At 51.8% G+C, this 24,085-nt stretch overlaps 1 protein-coding gene across 1 annotated transcript; it reads left to right on the plus strand.

The window, feature by feature from the left end:
• The first annotated feature begins 5,209 nt into the window (after positions 1-5,209).
• Positions 5,210-23,345, plus strand: pom121 (POM121 transmembrane nucleoporin). The gene is made up of 13 exons (XM_035386080.1): positions 5,210-5,816; positions 8,061-8,276; positions 8,576-8,755; positions 11,295-11,372; positions 11,974-12,148; positions 14,529-14,617; positions 14,732-14,811; positions 15,454-15,578; positions 17,660-17,759; positions 17,989-18,294; positions 18,948-20,528; positions 21,583-21,663; positions 22,341-23,345. Exons 1-13 carry the CDS (start codon positions 5,257-5,259, stop codon positions 22,439-22,441), a joined length of 3,672 nt encoding a protein of 1,223 aa, XP_035241971.1. The 5' UTR covers positions 5,210-5,256; the 3' UTR covers positions 22,442-23,345.
• Positions 23,346-24,085: the final 740 nt, after the last annotated feature.

Genomic DNA, 24,085 nt, shown 5'->3' on the forward strand with positions numbered 1-24,085 from the left:
GCCGTCCAATCACAGCCCAGAGTAATCAGGTCATCAGGTCATCATCGGCTCTGTCAAAGCTGTCCCTGCTTACTCTCTACAGTGATGAGGTGCACGCATGTACACAGAGCGAAAGAGAGAGAGGGAGAGACACAGCAGCACAGGCACAGAGAAATGGAGAGAGACAGGGAGAAGGGGAGACATGGAGGGAGAGAAATGGAGAGACCCACTATCCCACAGGGCAGCTTCTAATACCACCAACTCTCTCTTTCTCTCTCTCTTCTTTCCCTCTCCCTTCCGCCTTCTCTATCTAACTCCCCACTGCCCACAGTGAAGATGTCTGCAAGCCTCAGCTGCCCACACTAAGGATGTCTGACAGGGTCAAGCAGCCCCATCTCAGTAGCTGTGTGAGATCAGTCTCTTCGGCACTAGCTGAGTAACAGGTTGGTAGCACTGCAGTGCCTGAGATAACTTGCATCTAGCTCAGCTGAACCCACACAGCTCCACAGAGCGAAGAAACCTCTCACACAGAAGCAGTGAGCATGTTAAAAAATACTGTCCAATGTAGGAACAGGCCAGGTTCTGTGATACAGCACTTAGAAGGATGTCTGTGCTGGTCAGGCTTGAGAACGCATATGCTTTGAAGAGAGAAAAAAGTTAAAATAGTATAAACTCCAAATGTTCTTTACTTACAGCAGCTCTTAAATTGACTTTGACTTTTCATGAATGTTTAACACTATTCAGCCAGAGCAGCAGGAGTGGAAAAATGTGCCTGAGACCCTCACAGGGGACGCAGAACTGTAAATAAGCCCCTGCAGTCACTTTCTGCAGGAAAAGCCCCCACCGGAGTGCCCCCCCCACCCCCCCGATTCGGGCCACAGAAAGAGAAGCCAAGCGTGCCTCTTTGGAGAGCAACCCTAAATCTATAGACCCCCGCCCCCTAACCCTAACCCCACTACACAGCCTGAGTGCCCCCCCCCCCCCTCAGAGTCCATCCTCAGGCCACTCGGACCCCTGCTCTAAAGCTGCGCTACCCTGCGGCTAAGAGCTTTCAGCTGCTCAATACCCATGAGTGCTAACAGCCTCACTCACACACCGCACATACACACACATACACACATACACACACTCACAGGAGACACGTTTACTCCCTCTACTCAGCACACACACACACACATGCTCACTCACACACCGCACATACACACACATACACACACTCACAGGAGACACGTTTACTCCCTCTACTCAGCACACACACACACACATGCTCACTCACACACCGCACATACACACACACACACACACACACTCACTCACAGGAGACACGTTTACTCCCTCAACCCAGCACACACACACACACATGCTCACTCACACACCGCACATACACACACACACACACATACACACACTCACAGGAGACACGTTTACTCCCTCTACTCAGCACACACACACACACACACCGCACATACTCACACACACTGCACATACACACACACTCACACACCGCACATACACACACATACACACACGCTCACTCACACACCGCACAAACACACACACACACACCGCACATACATGCATACACACACACACACCGCACATACGCACACACTCACACACCGCACATACATGCATACACACCCAGGAGACACGTTCTGCTATAATTTACTCCCTCTACCCAGCACACACACACACTCACACATACACACACACACCACACATACACACACACACACTCACATACCGCACACACGCACTCTCTCACACCACACATACACACATGTACACACACACCAGAACAGTGATTGCTTTATCGATTGGATAATTGATTGACACACTGACAATCAGAATGTCAGTAATAAGAACAGTCACGGATGGTTTGGTTTGCTGCTGCCACATATAGCTCCTCCCAGTTCCACGGTGGTCCAGCGTGCTTATTGGAGCGTGTCTGTGCTGGACCCGGGTCATGTGCTGACCTGACCACGCCTCTTTCCTAAGACTGCACCTCGGTTCTGCAAAGGAGAGGTCTGTTAGCAAGAAATTAATGGACCGTGTCTGGGAACGAGGCTTGAAATTCATTTTTTTCACACATGGTGACTAAATGCTCTCTCCAGACAAATGTGTTTAAAAAAACAACATGTAACGTGTCCTTTTTTAACACACTACCATTTCTATTTAAGGACCAGACATTTGATGTCACTTTCAACGCAGTCTGTGGAAAAGTCTAATTTTGTAACACATTAACTGTATATTTGTGGTAGTAGTAGTAACTTTGACACAAAATGTGTCGAAAGTAACAGAAAAGTAGTAACATGAAAAGCGTGTTGGATATTTACACATCCGTTACGAGAGTGTGTTTAGCAAATACACTAACAATCAGAGGTCACCACTGTTGTGGGGACTCAAAATCATCCTAAGTGTCAGGTCATACTTTACTCTAGGGCACGTCACAGGTTGCTTTGTGCTACCGGCAAATCTCCACAGCAGAAGAGAACAGGGCTCTCCGTTGAAAATTGCAAACATTAGCGCTATTAGTCCCGATTGCTTGCTTCTCTTGACACAAAGCAATCAATTACCACTGGAACGCGAGTTTTCTCATTGAAGAGTACTCCCGGCGACACGGAATCAAGTGAATTAGTGATCAGAGTGAAACTGCTTTCAGGAGCAGCAAAGCATCCGCCGCGCGCTGCACAGCCTATAGTTTATTTGACATATCCTCATATATCCGTCAATGCGTTCGCCGCCGCAAATAAGCGTGCGAAGAAGCCCGAAGAGATGCGCTCACAGCCTGTCCTGTCTAAACGTTTTTCGTGAAACAGTCACACAGAAAACATTAATAAGACTCAATTTCGTTCCTCGATGATCCAAAAAATAAATACATTTGTTTTTAAACTTTGGCGATGGAGTCGCGCGCAAAGCTTCCTTTCCACTCGTCTGCCTTTCACTATTTTCTGACCCCGAACCCAGCCATTCCTCCTCCTCCCGCTGATATACAACTCGTTTTTTGCTCTCTAACTCTCTGGGAGAATGTGGCTTACCTGACTGCGCTGGAAGTTTTCCTTTTCCACTTCCAAACTGTTGACGCCTCCGGTTCGCCTGGACAGTACTTTGGGGATGGCGTTGGGGACCTGCGGAATGGAGCTGTTAACTGGATCCATCGTTGCCGACCCGTGACATGCAGCAAGAACAAAAATTATTCGAAACTGGGGTACGCCTATCTTTCTGTAATTCTTGATGCGAGACCCCCTTGACACGAACGCCCATGCAAGCGAGCGATTTAAAAATATATATTCAAATAATTTGCAGCGGCAGTCCATCCACCGCCCAATGAAACCTCGGCGTGGGACGTACTGAATAGCGGCGGAGGCAAGAGCAATATTAACTCCTCCCAGTAACTGCATGTCCGCCAATCATTACTGTACCAAACGCCAATCCCGAAACAGGCTACAGTATGCACGTGGTTTGCTAAAATATTTTTAGGACGCATTGAATTTGCCGGTCTTCAGAAATATACAGAGAATCAATTGTCAGTTCTCACGAGAGAAATAACTCGTTTTCTCCTCAGTGACAATAAGCTGTCATAACCCGTTACAAGCATTTATAAATAATACTACAGAAAAGGACATGCACATTACAATGCCTCTTTGAAGTTTCTTTTTTTTTCAGTTGATGCTCACTTATCACTGTGCGCTTGCGGATTCAATTACATATTTCTGAAATATACAAACTTCAACTTATGACAAACTGACCAAATTTTTATTATGCGAATATTCATTGAAAGGATGGATTCAGTAAAAACGCATTCGACTGCACCTTGTTAATTTATCAGTGAGAACCATGAAGCCGTTCATGTTGTTTGGTAGCCTGTCATCAGCCACGCGGGGGAGCGGGGGGGGCGGGGGTTTGGGGGAGGTGGGGAAATCCACAATCACTTTATCTCAATTAATCAAAATGAATTTTGGGGGAAATAATGTCTCTGTGACTGCAGAGCTTTGTTTGACCAGAGCTGGTTCAGTAGTACATCAAATACTTAATAATTACCCAGAAATCCATACACTTGGTTAACCCTCATATTAAGTTTGGGGGCAATTTGACTCCATTCAAGTGTTTGACATATCTTAAAAACCATTTCCCCTTATTGTTTGTTAATTTGGTGGGATTAAATAGTAAACATGCAATAAATGTAATGATGTTTTCAAAAGTCCTGTACCAATTTTGTATACAAAGTATTGGTTCTGTAGCTATATAAAATCTAAGAAAATAAACAACCTTTTTTATTTTTTATCTCTGATTTGTTTTGTGGGTGATTCCCATGGCACTTTCCTGTACAGGTTTCAAACTTTAATGCACTGCAGGCTCTAAACTGAGAAGTTTCTCACTGATTTTTAATATTTAGAGATAAATGGCGATTCATTTGAAAGACATTAAGAAGGCAACACAGATGGTGTCGAATTTGTTTTGTATTACAATAATTTCGTGTCAGTTTAAACTGTTGGGGTCAATTTGACTCCAAACATAAAAGGTGTCATAAAATTTCCACATAATATGAGGGTTAAGGTGATATTACTTATCTTTCCTGTACACTTCCCACTTGGTTCATTTATACGGTCCAAGTCACACATTTCTCATATGGACGAGAAAAGCAACTTTGCTGAACCCTAGTGGATATTCAAGCTGCCAGTCTAATGCAATCTAGCTGGAACCAGCTTCTGCACCAGCTAGACAGCATCTGGAATTTGATGATGGTCTCTTGTTTGTATACCAAGCTGTCCGACCAGCTGGACATGGCCTTGCGAGCATCTTGTTGCTGGCTTGACCATCTCAAGACCAGCTGGACCATCTTAAAACCAGGCTGGAATTTACACCAGTGAATGTGTCGACTTTATTTTCCAGACTTAGTATATTCTTCAAACTGTATACCTATACTTTGTGTAAGTCCTGTAGCCTACTTACACACTGTGAGTTCATGCAGGCACTTCTTACCTGCTACCAAACCAAACAACATTCATTAACTTAGTTAGCTTTTGGAGACACGTTCTCTAATTCCAAAAATCGTGTGTTTGAACAACTAGTAGGCGATAGGTGTGTTACTGCAAATGTCAATATCGCACATATACTAGCCCGTTTATTTAAAAAATAACTAAATTTACAAGTCTGGAAGTGGTATAGCTATAACTCACTTCCGTCTCTATCTGGTGTACATTTATCTGTGGTTGTGGTGTGCTACCCCCCGCTGAATTGTGGGATATTAAAGTCCTCCGGTGGCGCGCTGCCGCCATGACTCCCAGGGAGAAGCGGTGGATCGCGCTTATCTCTGTGGTGGTGATTTCTCTCGCGGTCCTGTGTTTAGCTCTTTATTTTATTCCGACTTTTCTTTATATACTGTTAATTCTTGGCATCTCTTGTGCCGTTTTCTTTTATCACACCAACGAGCCGCCATTCAGGAGCAGGGAAGGCCAACATCCTCGGCCTTATCTGATCATCCCGCCGCTTTTCAGACGCTGGTTGCCGGCGAAGACTGCTAACGGTGTGCCGTCGGGCGTAAGAGTCAGTTCAAGAATCAATAGGGGTCGTTTTGTTAAGGGAGATATTAGAGATACCGTTGGATTAAGCGGTGAAAAACGCGTACAGAACACCGGTCTTTTTAGGAAAGAGGCTGAACTCAGCGCCTCGTTGTTGTTTAGTCCTCGGGACATACTCATGGGAAGTTACCTCGGGAAGCCAGACAGTCCCTCGGCCGTTGGAAGGCTCGGTGGCGCCGAGACAAGGGAACTCCGGGAGAGGCTGTCCCGACCCAACCATGCAGTTCAGACCCCCAACAGAAGGTTGTCTTTCGGGTGAGTGAGTTAAACGAGTCTTGGGTAGTTATTATATTGTTCACAGCTCATGTTTGGTTGGGTAGCTACCTTGGTCAGGGACCAGTTGCGCCAGGAAACTGGTATAGCTAGCCGCTAATGGTAATGCTAGCCGTATAGCTTTCTCCATAGTCAACACGTGAAGAATAGCTAACGCTAGCTACGAACTGTATACATCTGGTCGGGCTGCCGGCTCGCTAGCAACATTAGGCTACCAATTGTCACCGACTTGGCGGCCAGAAAGCTAGCTTCTAATAAGAAGTGGCTTTGTTATCCACAGCCGTGCTAATTAGCTGTTTTCTGCGCAGCGGGGAGCTTGGTGGCAGGATATCTTATGAAAAATGCAGTTCAATGCGGATTTTCAATCTTCCCTCCAAGATTTGAAAATGTGGGTGTTGCTGTGCGTTCTTTGCCGGGTGTGTTCCAGCCCGTTATGGTATGCCGGCTGTTAGCTTCCTTACTAACGTTTAATAGCTACTTACAGTAGCTAACCGTTATTACAGTAAACTAGTTGTTTTACACTGAAAGTTCACGATTTTCCGTGATTTCTCCGTAGTTTATGTGAAACTGTCAATGCATCTGGTGAACGAAACTTTAGCACTTGGTAAACAAAAGCGAAACAGTTTAGAAATAGTTCTAAGCATGTAAGTTACGGTTTGACACGCACAAGAAAGTACCTAAAAGTACAGACTATTGTCTCAGGGCGACGTAGATATTTATTTCTATTTTTTTAACGAATTGTACCACTGTCTGGCTACAAGCAGAAGTTAGCGTAGTAATTTTTCCTTGTTCACAAAATAAGTTGTTAGCTTATGTTTACATTGTAAGTCTCTGACTGCGGCTTTAGTTTAATTCTCCAGTTGACCCCTGGGTAAAAAATGATCATATCATATTCTGAGTTTAAAAGTAGTGAAAACACCCCGAAATCTATTTTTTGAGCACGAAATTTGATAAATTTTTCTGCAGTCACCCTAGAAGTTAAACACTGTCCTATTTATATTTTAGAAAAGTGGTTCACCCCCACAGTACAAAGATTGTCTTGTGTCTTTTTTAACCCTCCAGTTATGAAAACACAAGTCATAATCAAAGTGCCACACCTCTATTACAGCAACAACAACAAAAAGTATTACAGTTGTGTTTTGGAGTAAAAACTTGTGGTGTGAACTGAAGACATGTACTCTCTGCACTGTGAAGTAGGAAAACTGCTATTCATCAATTTATTGGCTCGTTGTTTCCACATGAAGAGCATTGATGTGGGGTTTGAAGTTCAGCGAAGAGGCTGTATTGTGTGGGGGTCGAGAGGGCGGGTTATTTTGGACCCTGCAGACATGGGGAGCATTCGCAGTGAGGGACCATGGGCGGGTAAACACACTTTAGGGTTGTGCTGATCTGTCCTGGCGTTGCGCTGATCTGTCCTGGCGTTGTGCTTATCGCTAATCTGTCCTGGCGTTGTGCTGATCTGTCCTGGCGTTGCGCTGATCTGTCCTGGCATTGCGCTTATCGCTAATCTGTCCTGGCATTGCGCTGATCTGTCCTGGCGTTGTGCTGATCTGTCCTGGCGTTGCGCTGATCTGTCCTGGCGTTGGGCTGATCTGTCCTGGCGTTGTGCTGATCTGTCCTGGCGTTGTGCTGATCTGTCCTGGCGTTGCGCTTATCGCTGATCTGTCCTGGCGTTGCGCTGATCTGTCCTGGCGTTGCGCTGATCTGTCCTGGCGTTGTGCTGATCTGTCCTGGCGTTGCGCTGATCTGTCCTGGCGTTGTGCGTATCGCTAATCTGTCCTGGCGTTGTGCTTATCGCTAATCTGTCCTGGCGTTGCGCTGATCTGTCCTGGCCTTGTGCTGCTCGCTGATCTGTCTTGCATTGTGCTGATCGCTGATATATCCTGCCGTTGTGCTGATCGCTGATCTGTCCTGGCATTGTGCTTATCGCTAATCTGTCCTGGCGTTGTGCTGATCTGTCCTGGCGTTGCGCTGATTGCTGATCTGTCCTGGCGTTGCGCTGATCTGTCCTGGCATTGCGCTGCTCGCTGATCTGTCTTGCATTGTGCTGATCGCTGATCTATCCTGCCGTTGTGCCGATCGCTGATCTGTCCTGCCATTGTGCTGATCGCTGATCTGTCCTGGCGTTGTGCTGATCTGTCCTGGCGTTGTGCTGATCTGCCCTGGCGTTGTGCTGATCTGTCCTGGCGTTGTGCTGATCTGTCCTGGCGTTGTGCTGATCTGCAGGGAGCCCCTGGGCGCAGCCGGCCGCTTCACCATCACCCCTCAGCGGCACTACCCCATCGCCCAGCCCGGCTGCTCGCCCATGGGGCTGCTGGCTCCCGCCCAGTGGCACAGCTACCGGAAGAAGAGCATCCTCACGCCGCGGAACAGCCCGCGCCTGCACAGCCCCGTCACCGTCAAGATCGCCCGGCCCGACCACAGCGCCACGCGATCGCCGTTGTAAGTCGGGGGGAGACGGGGGAATGGTCACCTTTTAGAATTAAAGAGTTAAATCTCTACTGATGCCTGTGCAACACAACCCCAAGCTTAACCACACTGTGGCCTCCTGGCTTTAAGCTCTATGGCATACGAAAAGATCGAGTTTGTAGCGATTCCCTGAAAATCATATTTTTGACTAACTTTTATTGCTATGTTTTGTGTACCCCAGTTTTGGAAATGGAAACGGCATGAATGTTTTCCTTGTTCTCTGAGGGCCCTGGCGGGTCGGTGCTCATGCTAGCTTATTGTCTGTCCCGCAGCTTGAATCACCTGGGCTCCCCGCTGACCCCCCTCAGTGCAGGTTTGGGGTCGGGGGTGGGGGCCGCGGCCGACCCCTGCTCCAGGGAGACGGTTCTGAGCGTGCTCAAAGTGAGCCGCAAGCGCGAGGTGGAGGAGGACGAGGACCGGAGCTACCTGGGCACGCAGAAGAGCAAGAGGAGGTGAGGCTGCCCCCCGTGTGCCCGCCTCTGGGCCTCTAAGCCTCTGGGCCTCCTTTAATTCAGCAGCAATACACCAGTCCTGAGTGTTCCTGGTGTACTCCACACTGCAGAAAGTGTGTTTGATGTGAACACACTGGTCCTGAGTGCTGTTAGTGTGTGCTTCACACAGCTGCGTGTTTGATGTGCATGAGTCTCTCCTGGCTTTGCTGGAGCCTCTCAGCTCGTCCTCTCTGAAAGGTTTGGTTCTGTTTCGGGCAGCTGACTTTACTCAGGCTTCAGTGTGCAGCCTGAGGGGCAGTTGACTGAAATGTATCTGTTTTTTTTAATGAAATGGTTATGTTAATAAGTGGCATTGTGCCCTTTGTCTTGTGTGCTGTGAGTCTGAGGGGAGTTATGAAGTCAGCTGGATAACTGCGCTGAGTGAAACCCGGAAGAGCTCTTTTTACTTCAGTCCATGTTCCAGGTTTAGGAGGGTTCCGGGTTTTACTTAGAGCAGTTATGCAGCTGAACTTTGTAACCCTGCTTCCTGATACAGACCCCTGATGTACAGAGGTGAGAGCAGTACTGCAGAAACCTCACTATGGTCCTCAGCACTCACTGCAGATCAGTGGGGTGATGGGATGAAGGAAGACATGGAGGGAGGGGTGGAGGGAGGGAGGGATGGATGGATGGATGGATGGAGGGAGGGAGGGGGAGGGATGGAGGGAGGGAGGGAGGGGGAGGGATGGATAGAGGGAGGGATGGGTGGAGGGAGGTAGGGGGAGGGATGAGTGGGTGGATGGAGGGGGAGGGATGGATAGAGGGATGGGTGGGTGGATGGAGGGGGAGGGATGGATAGAGGGAGGGAGGGAGGGATGGGTGGGTGGATGGAGGGGGAGGGAGGGAGGGAGGGATGAGTGGGTGGGTAGAGGGGGAGGGATGGATAGAGGGATGAGGGGGAGGGATGGATAGAGGGAGGGAGGGATGGGTGGGTGGATGGAGTGGGAGGGATGGGTGAGTGGATGGAGGGGGAGGGATGGATAGAGGGATGGGTGGGTGGATGGAGGGGGAGAAATGGATAGAGGGATGGGTGAGTGGATGGAGGGGGAGGGATGGATAGAGGGATGGGTGAGTGGATGGAGGGGGAGGGATGGATAGAGGGATGGGTGAGTGGATGGAGGGGGAGGGATTGATAGAGGGATGGGTGAGTGGATGGAGGGGGAGGGATTGATAGAGGGATGGGTGAGTGGATGGAGGGGGAAGGATGGGTGGAGGGAGGGAGGGGGAGGGATGGATAGAGGGAGGGTGGGATAGGTGGGTTGATGGAGGGGGAGGGATGGATAGAGGGATGGGTGAGTGGATGGAGGGGGAGGGATTGATAGAGGGATGGGTGAGTGGATGGAGGGGGAGGGATTGATAGAGGGAAGGATGGGTGGAGGGAGGGAGGGGGAGGGATGGATAGAGGGAGGGTGGGATAGGTGGGTTGATGGAGGGGGAGGGATGGATAGAGTGAGGGAGGGATGGGTGGGTGGATGGAGGGGGAGGGATGGATAGAGGGAGGGAGGGATGGGTGGGTGGATGGAGGGGGAGGGATGGATAGAGGGATGGGTGAGTGGATGGAGGGGGAGGGATTGATAGAGGGAGGGTGGGATAGGTGGGTTGATGGAGGGGGAGGGATGGATAGAGGGATGGGTGAGTGGATGGAGGGGGAGGGATTGATAGAGGGATGGGTGAGTGGATGGAGGGGGAGGGATTGATAGAGGGAAGGATGGGTGGAGGGAGGGAGGGGGAGGGATGGATAGAGGGAGGGTGGGATAGGTGGGTTGATGGAGGGGGAGGGATGGATAGAGTGAGGGAGGGATGGGTGGGTGGATGGAGGGGGAGGGATGGATAGAGGGAGGGAGGGATGGGTGGGTAGATGGAGGGGGAGGGATGGATAGAGGGATGGGTGAGTGGATGGAGGGGGAGGGATTGATAGAGGGATGGGTGGGTGGATGGAGGGAGGGGGAGGGATGGATAGAGGGAGGGATGGGTGGGTGGATGGAGGGGGAGGGATGGATAGAGGGAGGGATGGGTGGGTGGATGGAGGGGGAGGGATGGGTGGGTGGGTTGATGGAGGGGGAGGGATGGATAGAGGGATGGGGGAGTGGATGGAGGGGGAGGGATGGATAGAGGGATGGGGGAGTGGATGGAGGGGGAGGGATGGATAGAGGGATGGGTGAGTGGATGGAGGGGGAGGGATGGATAGAGGGATGGGTGAGTGGATGGAGGGGGAGGGATGGATAGAGGGATGGGTGGGTGGATGGAGGGGGAGGGATGGATAGAGGGATGGGTGAGTGGGTGGAGGGGGAGTGATGGATAGAGGGATGGGTGAGTGGATGGAGGGGGAGGGATGGATAGAGGGATGGGTGAGTGGATGGAGGGGGAGGGATGGATAGAGGGAGGGAGAGGATGATGTCCCTGCGTGCTGAATGTATAGACATTAGTGCTGACATGATTGTGTAACACAGAGCAGTGTGTTTTAAATAAACCTTGTGCCCCCCCTCCCCTCACCCCCCAGACGCCACGGAAGCAGCGAGAGCTCCCAGTCTGCCTTCGAACCCCTGACCAACGGAACCCCGTCTCACCTGGTCCCCAAGTGAGTGTGTGTCTGTGTGTATGCGCGTGTGCGCATGCCTGTATGTGTGTATGTGCGTGTGCCTGTACCTGTGTGTGTCTGTGTCTGTATGTGCGTGTGCCTGTGTGTGTGTGTTTGTGTCTGTGTGTATGTGCGTGTGTCTGTGTGTATGCGCGTGTGCCTGTGCCTGTATGTGTGCGTGCGTGCACATGCCTGTGTGTTTGTGTGCACTTCTGTGTTGCCTATTTTATCAGCCCGCTGGTCCTCAGAGATCCACCTCTTCAGAAGTGAGCAGTTAGTGCTGAAGTCAAAAATTATTTTTAAAAAAGGGATTGCTCCTGATGTCAGGTGATCAGGTGGCAGTTAAATTATTGCTCTTTGCCTTAGAGAAAGTTGCAGAGGAAAGTATCTGTTAATTTTAGCTTGAACAGCTCTTGTGTCTAAAGCTACTATAATTTTACAAACAGTTGCACTTGTGCTACTGTAAGGATTGGGGGTAATATGCATACAGAAACTGAACATGGACGTCGTTGCTGTTGATGAACTGCAGTGTGCTGCGTTTGGAGGAAGGGTCCGTGCTCCTCCTCACCCTCGCTCTCTCGTTCGTTCTTCCTCTCCTCAGGCCAGGGAGGATGAAGCGAGGGATAAACACGTTAGTGGTGGAGGAGTCCCACACGAAGAGATCCCGCACCTCCTCCGTCAGCTCTCTGGGGTCGGGCCGGAGCCCCGGCGGGGTCCCCGGCGGAATCCGGAACCCCATCTACAGCTCGTACAGCTCCTCACAGGGCGCAGCTCAGGTACTCAACCCCCGGCCCGGTATCAAACCCCGTCTACAGCTCGTACAGCTCCTCACAGGGCGCAGCTCAGGTACTCAACCCCCGGCCCGGTATCAAACCCCATCTACAGCTCATACAGCTCCTCACAGGGCACAGCTCAGGTACTCAACCCCCGGCCCGGTATCAAACCCCATCTACAGCTCGTAAAGCTCCTCACAGGGCACAGCTCAGGTACTGAACCCCCGGCCCGGTATCAAACCCCATCTACAGCTCGTACAGCTCCTCACAGGGCACAGCTCAGGTACTCAACCCCCGGCCCGGTATCAAACCCCATCTACAGCTCATACAGCTCCTCACAGGGCACAGCTCAGGTACTCAACCCCCGGCCCGGTATCAAACCCCATCTACAGCTCGTAAAGCTCCTCACAGGGCACAGCTCAGGTACTGAACCCCCGGCCCAGTATCAAACCCCATCTACAGCTCGTACAGCTCCTCACAGGGCACAGCTCAGGTACTCAACCCCCGGCTCGGTATCAAACCCCATCTACAGCTCGTACAGCTCCTCACAGGGCACAGCTCAGGTACTCAACCCCCGGCCCGGTATCAAACCCCATCTACAGCTCGTACAGCTCCTCACAGGGCACAGCTCAGGTACTCAACCCCCGGCCCGGTATCAAACCCCATCTACAGCTCGTAAAGCTCCTCACAGGGCACAGCTCAGGTACTCAACCCTCGACTCGGTATCAAACCCCATCTACAGCTCGTACAGCTCCTCACAGGACACAGCTCAGGTACTCAACTCTCGACTCGGTATCAAACCCCATTTACAGCTCGTACAGCTCCTCACATGGCACAGCTCAGGTACTCAACCCTCAACTTGGTATCAAACCCATCCACATCATGTACAGCTCAGGTACTCAACCCCATCTAAGGTGCATACAGCTCAGGTACTCAACCCCCGGCTCAGCCCAAAACCCCATCTACAGCACGTAGAGCTTAGGTACTGAATCCCCAGCTCGGTACCAAACCCCATCCACAGTGTGTACTGCTCAGGTACTCAACCCTCGGTACCAAACCCCGTCCACTCACACAGTCACATTTATCTACCAGCTGACTTGACAGGCGGAATACAATGCAATTTCTCAACTCCCAAACGTCATTCAATACCAGTGAGCTGACTTGGTTTATCTGAAGTGTGCAAATTTACTCAGTTCAGTTTTATTTGTAAAGTGCTCTTTGCAAAGTGGCGCTCTCTAAGCACTGTACAGCCACGCTGGGCCTGGACCCTCACGAGTGTGTGCGCGACCGTGTCCAGGAGGAACTCCCTGGAGGACAAACAGGAAGCAGCCTTGGTTGGATCCTGCCTCCTGGGGCGGATCTCTCCAGGCAGGGACACGGGGAACTGTAATTAAACCGGTGCCGGAGTGTCGAGGGGTTTGGGTTCGAGCCGCAGGGAGAGGCGTGGGCGCAGGAGCTTATGAAAAGTAGGGACTGTTCCTGTCGTCAGTTTGGGCAGGGACGGCTACCGGGGACGTGGAGGCGGGGGCCAACAGCGTGCAGAACGTAGCCCCTGAGCCTGTCCTGATGAGCCCAGCGCTGGGGACTGGGAGTCTGCAGGGGGTCTGTAATGGTGACCAGTCGTCCTCCGTGCTGGTCACTGGTAGAGCAGGCTGCACTCTGAAATGGCTGCTGAGTGGAGCCGGCTGCAGTGGAGCCCTCGGGTGAACCCGCAACTCCCCTGATAACGGTCGCGGGGAGGACTGGTTGCTAGGTAACCGAACCCCCCCCAGGTTGTTAAAGGATTGTGTGTGTGCAAATCTGGGTGTGACTGCACACAGCGCACGAGGAAGGTATTGTGTCAGAACAGCTGTTACAACGTCAGTCTCCGCATGAACGACTTCTTTAAAAAAGTGTAGAATCGGGCAGACATTTTAAACGGCAGGTGTGTTAATTGCTCGGAGTAAGCACGGCCTCGTGGGATGTAAATGCAGTTGTGTTATTATGTGCTCGTGATTATGTTAATTATTGTGTACCTGTAAGCCACTCTGGCTCAGGTCATATACCTGTAAATGCACTGAAGTCTGTGCTGGGATTCTGCACATTCTCAGCTGCTCTGATCATTACTATTGCAGAGTTGGGGGACCAGTTGTGTTTCTATTCGGTCAGTTTGGGAAAATAATAGAAATTTGGTTCATTAGGTGAGAAAAGATCTTCATAGAACATTTTGTAATTTTTTCTCGTTTTTTAATTTTTTTTTTTTTTAATTTACTGAGTTGAAATGTAAGTGGAGCCAGCCCAGCCTGGAGTAATGTTTGATGCTGTTTGTCAGTTAATCCTGGTAGGATAGATGGCATCTCTGATTTAACCTGCTTGTTCATTCGTTCGTTTCTTGGTCCGGCAGAACAAGCCGTCCACCCTCAGCCTGTCTCCCCTCTCCAGCCCTGGATCTTCTCGATCGCAGACCCCGGAGAGACCCCCAAAAAAGCCGAGGTAAGGTCCCGCCCCCCCCTCCCCGCCCGGGGCCCCCTGTGACGGGACGTCCCACAGGCCAGCTTGTCTGTGGTGAGGATGAGGAGCTCATCCTGTTCTTCTGCTCTGACTCAGGGAGGAAGTGGCTCAGTCCTCCAGCGCGGCGCCCGCCGCGAAGGCCCTCGCTAAAGCAGCGGACCAGCCTGCCAGCGCGGGTAAGAGCCTGTGGCCCGGGCCCAGACAGCCGCCATCTTACCCTCGCTCGTTCACCACTCCACCGAGACTGGATGGCTTAAACCAGGCCTGGGCTCAGCTCCATTTCAGTTAACTCCACTCAGGAAATTAATGGACATTAATTGGGTTCAATGAATTGGGGGAGAAATGGCCGTCAGGTTCTCTCAGGTTTTTTTTTTACAGTTAAGTGAATCTCCGTGTGTATTCTCAATTGGTGGACATTGAATTGGAATTGACCCTAACCCTGGCTTAAACCTCTCTCTGCTCTGTAATGCTACCTGCAGTTCTGGTTCTGAAGGGTTGGTGTGTATGAAGGTTTTTGTTTCCACCAGTTACTCTGGCTAAATGAGCTACTTGGCTATATACACCAACATTGGTTCATTCGTAGATTAGATCACAGTGAAACATTTCATACAGGGCTACAAAGTCTTTGGCTGTCATTCATGTGCTGATCAAGAAATGTAGCTAAAATATCAGATGGCATAAATGTTAGGGCTAATTAAGTAATTAAGGTCAGAAGTTGGCATGAAAGCCACCTCTTGTGTTAGTGTGTGCACGTGTGTGTTGCTGTAGTTAAATGGTGCAGTAATGTCATGGCTGTAATGGTTTATGATTATCTTCAGGGAAGAACACCCCTACACCGACAGCACCAGTGGTCACTTCCCCATCAGGCTCTGGGGGCAGTGAGGGAAGGCGCAAGAGGAAGATTCCATTGGTGCCCAGCCGAAGGGGGGACAGCATCTCCCTGGTGAGTGGCATGGATTTGTGGAGTCCTGTAATTTGCTCTTATTCTGTCAACAAGAGACAGGCAAGTGAGAAAAGCTCAATCTTTTTTAGAAGAATAGTTTGTTTCTTTGTTCTGGGCAAATGTGGGCTTAGGCTATAGAGCCATCCATCAATAAATTTTCTAACCGCTTAGTTGAGATCAACTCATCCCGGTGGATCCCCAGGCGATCCCAAGCCAGATGGTAGCTATAATCGCTCCAGTGTGTCCTTGGTCTGCCCCTGGGTTTCCTCCCTGGTGGGCATGCCCAGAACACCTCCAGAGAGTGGCGCCGAGGAGGCATCCTAATCAGATGCCCAAACCACCTCAACTTACTGCTTTCAGTACAGAGGAGCAGCGGCTCTACTCTTGAGGTCCTCCCGGATGCCTGAGCTCCTCACCCTGTCGAGGAGAGTAACCCCTGCCACCCTGTGGAGAAACCCTATTGCGATCTCACTCTCTCGGTCACTACCCATAGCTTGTGACCGTAGGTGAGAGTAGGGATGAAGATCGACTGTTAAATCGAGAGCTTTGGCATAGCTCCTCCTTCTTCATGACCTTCCAATGCAATGCTCGCATTACTGTGGCCACTGCACAAACAGCAGAGACGCCGCCCCAATGTTCTCAAACCGGACAGACTCCAAACCTCGGTTGAGCTTTGAGGTCTTGTCCATGATTACCAGGAGCATGGGGAGGATGGGAGACGAGTCCAACACTTACTTTGAACAAGCTTGACTTAATGCCAAGAAGGCGATCGCAGCTCTTGCTCCGAGAGTACAGGGACCAAAAGGCTCGCAATAGCGCAACCCCAGCACTCTATTCTCCCACAGCACCTTTCTCAAGATACCCCAAGGAACCCGGTCATGAGCCTTCTCCAAATCCACAAAACGCATGTAAACTAGATTAGCAAATTCCTGTGCCCCCTCAAATATCTGCAAGAGGGTCGGTCTGCTGTCCCGTGGCCTGGATGAAACCCACATTGCTCCTCCTGAATCTGAGGTTTGGCTGTTTAATAGTCAGAGCCTCCTTTTCAGCCCCTTGGCATAGGCTTTCCCAGGGAGGCAGAGGAGTGTGATTCCCTGATAATTGGAACACACCTTCCGGTCCGCTTTCTTAAAGATGGGGGACCACCATCTCAGTCTGCCACTCCAAAGGAACTGTTCCCAACCTCCCAACACAAAATTGAGGAGTTGTGTCAGCCGTAAAATCCAGAACCTTCAACATTTCTGGATGGATCTCATCCACCCCTGGTTCTCTGCCACTGAGGACCTCTCTAACTACCACAGTGGTTCTTCTGCCTCAGAGATGTGCTTGGATCCCCCGGACTGTTCCAGCTCACCATTCCGATAATATCCCTGCTTGAGTTTTACCGTCCTTGCCAAGAACAGCCTGGATGATGTCCCACTTTCCCTTCCTGAGATGCCGAATGGTTTTCCAGAACCACATTTAGGCCGACCGGAAGTCCTTCTCCAAGGTCTCTCAAAACTCCTCCTGTGTCCCAGCTTTTGCTACTGCAACTGCATGTGGCCGTTTTCCCCTGCCGGTACCTATCTGCTGAATCCAGAGTCCTCGGTGCCAGACAGACTCAAAAAAAAATGTCTTCTTCAGCTTGACAGCATCCCTCACTGCTGGAGTCCTTGGGTTGCTGCCAGGACATGCACCGACCAGCTTCTGACCACAACCTCTAGCTGCTGCTTCCACAATAGAGGTTTTTCAGAGAGTCTGAGTGGACTTTAGATGATTATCCAAACTTGCACTACTTCAGAAAAACAAAGTAAACCTCATATTTTCTGCCATGTAAATTCCTTGTAAGTCTGCAGCTTTGTAGAGTACTGATTCCCAAACAGGTTTACGGGGACGGTATGGTCACCATACGACAGTTCAGTCATTAGTTGATGCCAAGTATGAATGGATTGTCTTTAACTGCCTTTTTTCCCCCTACATTCCAATATGGTTCTGTGGTGAGCACATTAGCTGACTAATGTGTTGAGTTGATTAATGGGCCTGATTAATATGTAATATTGAATATGTAAATGGGAGTTTAATATGATGTAATTGTTTTGCAGCCTCCAGCCCCAGAGCTGGGCTATACCATCACTGTGACAGACCTGGATTTGGAGAAGGCAGCAGCCCTGGAGCAAATTAAGAAGGCCCTGGAAGACCCAGGTCAGTGTGCCCGCTAGCTTCCTTACATCACTTTTACGAGAACTTGGACACCGCCATTTTTGTGGACTGTTTGCACATGAAGGGTCCTCCCCCAATCCTGTACCTGTGAAAGTTCAACTGCTTGCCTGTGGTGTGAAACTCAAAAAAATGCAAAAAAAAAAATAGGCTTTCAAATAGGGCGAGAAAAAATACTATGCAGGCCAATAACTGCCTGTTTTCCCCGTTTCAGAGCCGGCTGATCCTGCCCCTGCCCCTGCCCCAGCGGTGCCCTCCTTCCCCACAGTCCCCGCCACCAGCGTGGCTCCCTCCACCTCCGGAAGCCTGCTGCTGGGCTGCCTCACCTCCATCTCCACCTCCGTCGCCCCCACCTCCACGGCTGCCTCCGGCGTGCCTGGCTCTGCCCCCCCCCCGGGGGCCGGGGCCAGTACCATAGCGGCTCCCACCTCCTCCACCTCCACTGCAGCTCCGGCCCCCACCTCCAGCCTGCCCAACCCCCTCCTGGAGTCTTACAGGAAGATGCACAACCCTTCGGCAGGTATGAGGTCCCCGCCCGCTTGTATCACCTCACTCGGAAGGGACAGTGGCCATTGATTCTTTACACACACCTGGGGCTCTTTCCAATCGCTTTTTTTTTTTTTTTTTACCTCCTTGCATCCTTTCCTCGCGTCCTTTCCTTGCTTCCTTCGCTCCAACCAACGGAAAGGATGCAAGGAAAAGGACGCGAGGCCAGAGGAATCGAGGAAACACGTTTTAGGCAAATGGAACACCCTTCAGTCACGCGTCAGTTTGAAGCCATGTCAATTACAGACGTGGCAGATGAGGCGAGGTGGATGCACTGGTTGATGATATACGTAACTCGGTTTGAAAAAAAATTATTCCGCAAAGGATGCACCCGTGTTTCCTTGCTCAAGCATCCCTCAGGAGCCTCCTAGTTCCTTCAAGGAACATTTAATGGCTTGGACTGTCCATTAAGATGGCAAACCTCGATTGATTTCCAGGTTGGGTGACTACCAAGAAGACAAGGACAGATAAATTACGTGATTGGAATGAGCCCATAGATTCTGTGCTCCTGCGGTCCTTCTAGCCTCTCTGCTTCGGAACTCCTGGGGGTTTTGGGTTCTGTGTTTGTCTGCTTGCCTTGTGTAGATGATGCAGTCTCTGAGTGTTCCTCTGCTCTTTTGTCCTCAGGCCCTGCTGCAGATGGGACGGCATTGACAGGCCTTTCGGCCCCAACACCCTCGCTGTTGAGTTCCGGAGGGGTGAAGGTGGAGCCTAGTCTGACTCCGGCACAACCTAGCCTCAATCTGGCACAGTCTAGCCTCAATCTGGCACAGCCTAGCCTGACTCCAGCACAGCCTAGCCTGACTCTGGCTCAGCCTAGCCTCAATCTGGCACAGCCCAGTACGACTCTAGCACAGCCTAGCCTCAATCTGGCACAGCCTAGCCTCAATCCGACACAGCCTAGCGTGACTCTGGCACAGCCTAGCCTCAATCCGACACAGCCTAGCGCGACTCTGGCACAGCCTAGCCTCAATCTAGCGCAGTCGTCCTCGGCTGTGGCCCCTACCATCCAGCTCCCCAGCTCGATGTCCAGCTCCGCATTCAGCCAGGTCATACCCCAGCCTGCACAGTCCTCCACCACCTTCAGCCTGGCCAGCGTGGTGAAGCCCCCCTCCTCTTCCTCGTCGGCCACTGCCGCCACGGTAACCACGAGCGGTGCCGTTAATCCCCTCGCCTCGTGTTTCAAGCCTATCTTTGGGCCGGTGGCAGGAACAGCGCCCCCTAGCGCCACCTCTGCCAGCTCATCGGCCCCGCCCCACTTTAAGCCCATTTTTGGGCAGCCTCAGACCACCCCGGCCGCCCCCGCCTCGTCCGAGAGCGGCTCTGTGTTCGGCCAGCTCTCTGGCACCGCCGCCCCCGCTGACCCCGCCGCACAGGCGCCCGCCAAGTCGCTGTTCGGGAGCTGGAGCGCGGCCCCCGGGACCAGCGCGGCCCCCACCACCAACGGGAGCTCCTTCCAGTTCGGCGCCACGCCCGCCACTACGTCAGCCCCTGCCCTCAACCCCACCTCCACCGCCGCCCCTGGCCCCGCACCCTTTCAGTTTGGGGCGGCCACGGCAACCACGGCAGCCCCTCTCGCCACCCAGGCGGGTTTCAGCTTCGGCACGCCCAGCACCCAGGCCTCCACAGGGCCCTTCGGCGGGTTCAGCACGGCCACCTCCGCGGCAACAGGCCCCGCCCCCGCGAGCCAGCCGGGGTTCTCCTTCGGGAAGCCCGCCTTCGACGGACCCGCCGCCTTCCCCTCCGCCCCCCAGGCGGTGGCGGCCAAGCCTTTTGCTTTTGGGTCGAGTGGGGGAGGAGGGGCAGGGGCAACGCCCTTCAGCTTCGGGGGGGCCGCCACTACGTCCGCCCCTCCATCCTTCGGGACCCCCAGCCAGCCGGCGTTCGGTGGAGGCACGTCAGGGTTCGCGTTCGGGACCACCACGGCTCCCTCCACCGCCCCCACCTTCGGCTCCAGCACCCAGACCTCCGCCCCTCTCCCCGCCCCAGCGCCCACCTTCTCTTTCGGGGGTGCAGCGACCGCACAGCCCAACGCCCCCGCCCCCTCCCAGGCCACGCCCCTGCAGCCCGCCTCCGGGGGCTTCAACTTCGGGGCGGCGGTGGCGGGCGGCACGTTTGGCGCCCCGACCCCCGCCCACCCCTCCGGCCTCACCCAAAACTTCTCCTTTGGGGGAGCCAACAACGCAACGGACAGCAAGCCCGCCTTCGGTGAGTCAGTCAGTCAATATCTCAGTCAGTGTTATCACTCACTCGCTCTCAGTCAGTGAGTGCTGTTTAGGGTCCTGCAGAGGACCCAATTTTGCTTTGCAGGCAGGTTATCAATAATCCAAGTACAATTAACCATATGCATCAATATAAACATGCATATTTTGTCATGAAAAGATGACTGCTACCAGGGGGCAGAGTGCCCTGCTTGTAACATTCCAAGGTTCTGGGTCAAATTTTGGCAAATTTTGGAGTTCATCACGTTTATCTCTCTTCTAGGAAGAGCTTGTGTTGAGAAGAGCAGACTTTTGATGCAGATTGAATGCAGATTGAATGTGTCAGCCTCAGTCAATCACAGTCTTGCTAACTCTCATCCCTGCTGACTATCCGTCCCTGCTGACTCTATCCATCCCTGCTGGCTCTATCCATCACTGCTGACTATCCATCCCTGCCGAATCTATCCATCCCCGCTAACTATCCATCCTCGCTAACTCTATCTATCCCTGCTGGCTCTATCCGTCCCTGCTGACTCTATCCATCCCTGCTGGCTCTATCCATCACTGCTAACTATCCATCCCCGCTAACTCTATCTATCCCTGCTGACACTCTCCATCCCTGCTGGCTCTATCCATCCCAGCTGACTCTATTCATCACTGCTGACTATCCATCCCGCTAACTCTATCCATCCCGCTAACTCTATCCATCCCTGCTGATTCTATCCATCCCAGCTGACTATCCATCCCCGCTGACTATCCATCCCGCTAACTCTATCCATCCCCGCTGATTCTATCCATCCCAGCTGCTGTATAATCTCATTGCACTGTTATCCCCGTCTCTCCAGAGCAGAGACTCTCGTGGATGGAAGATCGCTTATCTGATGATCTTCTCTCTCTTTCTGAATCGTACATGGGGCGTATTTCTGTTGCTTGTTCAAACCCCCCAGCCTCCAGGGGGCGCTGTTCTACTCAAACTGAAGCGATAGGGTGCAGGGTGTCTCTGGTTTGGGGTGAAGTGGGACGTGGGGGTTTTTGGGGCTCACTGTCTGTCTCCCCCACAGGGACGTCCACCCCCGCTTTCGGCCAGAGCACCGCAGCCCCTGTCCCCTTCGGAAGCCCCGGCTTCGCTCCCTCACCGTTCGGTAAGTGGCTGCCGTCATTCTATTGGACAGTGTCTCTGCATCAGCTGACCTGTCTGAATGAGCTGTGTTTCTATTGGACAGTGTCTCTGCATCAGCTGACCTGTCTGAATGAGCTGTGTTTCTATTGGACAGTGTCTCTGCATCAGCTGACCTGTCTGAATGAGCTGTGTTTCTGTTGGACAGTGTCTCTGCATCAGCTGACCTGTCTGAATGAGCTGTGATTCTATTGGATGGCATTTCTGCGCCAGCTGAGTGTTATTCATTGGTCAGGGTTCATTCCATTTCAACCTAGTCAATGCAGGAAAGGAAATCCATTCAATGAAAAAATCATTGTGGAACACCACAGGCTATTTCTAAATTCATGAGTTCAGTTCATTTCCTGAAATGAGATGGAATCTGCCCCCTTCCCCCCCTCCATATTTGACCTTTTAACCCTGTAAGGTGTGAGGTCACACATGTGATTAGAGTGGCCTCAACTGAACATTCTGATGCTGATGTCACAATGCTGGTGACTGAAGGCAGTGGAGTTCTGGAACACTGACTTGGAATTTTTTTTTTTTAAAAAGAGACATTCCAAAAAGAAGCCTACTCTTGGTCGGGTTGTGGTGTCTCGTGTGTATTTGATGTGATTCCCTCGTGGTCCTGTGGCTCACGCGCTGTGATGGCTTCTCCACCAGGGGGCTCCCCCGCTCCAGCCTTCTCCATCGGCTCCGGGTCCAAGCCCAGCGGGGCCCGGCAGAGGCTCCAGGCCCGGCGGCAGCACACCCGGAAGAAGTAGCCGTCGCTGGGGAGGAGAGAGAGCCGCGTCCTGCCCGGGTGGGGCGTGGAGGCCCGGTCCAAACCGGGAGAAGAGGCGGGTCGAGCCCAACTGCTGCTGAGGACCCCTCGCCCGTACCGAGCCCTCGCCCCACCCGGCCCCCACCTCCTCCATGGGCCTGGCTCTGCTCTCAGACGCCAGGGAACAGGGAGAGGAGGGGGCTTCAGGCTACAACAGTATAAGGCTACTTGAACAAAACAAAAAAAACTACTTCAAACCTGGAGTCAAAACTTTGTACAAATCTAACCCCACCCCCTGTCCTGCCCCCTGCCCTGGCTCCGCCCCCCTCTCCCCTCCTGCTTCATTATGTCCACCGAACCATCACAGCACTGTGCTCATTCATCCTCCTTCAGGTACAGGCTGTCCTTCCCAGCACCGCTCCTCTGCCTGCACACGCACTATTACACGCTCAGTGCTTACCACAGCTGTATTTCTATAGGGGGGGGGGGGGATTACCTCACTGGCTGTGTGGATGTGAGGATAGTGTTGCGTAAATTCTGGGATGAGACTTATCTGGTTTTCTGTACGATGCAGACTAGTGTTTCCAGGGTATCGCTGTGGAGGAAGTTGTTGGAGCAGGTTGTTTTCTGCGCAGGCAGACGCTGGTGGATCGTTGCCGTTCACTAGTTGGTCTTTTTTGGTCGTGGCTTTGCGGAGAAGATCAGGAATAGGAACATTACAGGAGTAAGGAAAGCATTTGCACTCGGTGTATAATTCATGCATCACTCACCTAATGGGAATGTTAGTTTTCACGTTTATAAATCTGTCGATTTTTGTGTAAATAATGCAAGCGATGTCACGAGCCTAAATCTGGAGTGATACTTTCAGCAGATAGTTTCCATTAAATACTCTGTTTTCCAAAGAATAGCAGACTCTGTGTGCTTACTTGGGGGGGATGTTTTCATTTTTTATTTTTGAAAGGTAATTACACATTTTGACCCATGTTCTCTGAAGGCAAACGGACGGCATGTTGGTGGAGTGAAGTGTTAGATTATGAGTTTGTGGATGGTGTGGTAGCCTTAGTCAAGTGGTGCAGTTTTTAGCATTAGAGATTTGTGCTGTAGTTAGCATTGCAAGGACTCTGTACAGCTCTGGTAAGCCTTTATACCCCAGGCGCTGTTCCTGACCCCCTCTCTGTCGCCCCCCTGCTGGAAGCGGATGGGAACAAAAAAAAAACTTTTTCTAACCATGAAAATGAAAGATGCCCCCCCCCCCCCCCCCCAAGCTTTTATGCAGATCCCTTTGAGTTGCAGTGAGAGGCCTGGAGAGCACAGTGTTCAGCGCTCGTTCAGAACCCATAAGACGTGAGCGCAGCCTGTGGCTCGAGCCAAGACTAAGACATCCTGTCTGTACTGCACAGAGACAGCACGATCGGGACAAGCCCAGGGCTCAAGAGTTAAAACACCCCCCCCCCCCCACACACACACACCCACACATGCACTCAGACACACACACACACCCACACATAGCCCCCCCCCCCCCACACACACACACACACCCACACATGCACTCAGACACACACACACACCCACACATGAACTCACACACACCCACACATGCACTCAGACACACACACACACACAGTCCCCCCCCATACACACACGC

The sequence above is a fragment of the Anguilla anguilla genome, chromosome 12 (genome assembly GCF_013347855.1).
Source record: "Anguilla anguilla isolate fAngAng1 chromosome 12, fAngAng1.pri, whole genome shotgun sequence".
In the NCBI taxonomy this organism is placed as follows: domain Eukaryota; kingdom Metazoa; phylum Chordata; class Actinopteri; order Anguilliformes; family Anguillidae; genus Anguilla; species Anguilla anguilla.

What these genes read in the sequence shown, in the direction of transcription:
- pom121 (XM_035386080.1), top strand. Translation starts at nt 5,257, where the DNA reads ATGACTCCCAGGGAGAAGCGGTGGATCGCGCTTATCTCTGTGGTGGTG. An exon ending in GGGGGGACAGCATCTCCCTG is followed by an intron (nt 15,579 to 17,659) that starts GTGAGTGGCATG and finishes ATTGTTTTGCAG; the next exon opens with CCTCCAGCCCCAGAGCTGGG. An exon ending in CTTCGCTCCCTCACCGTTCG is followed by an intron (nt 21,664 to 22,340) that starts GTAAGTGGCTGC and finishes CTTCTCCACCAG; the next exon opens with GGGGCTCCCCCGCTCCAGCC.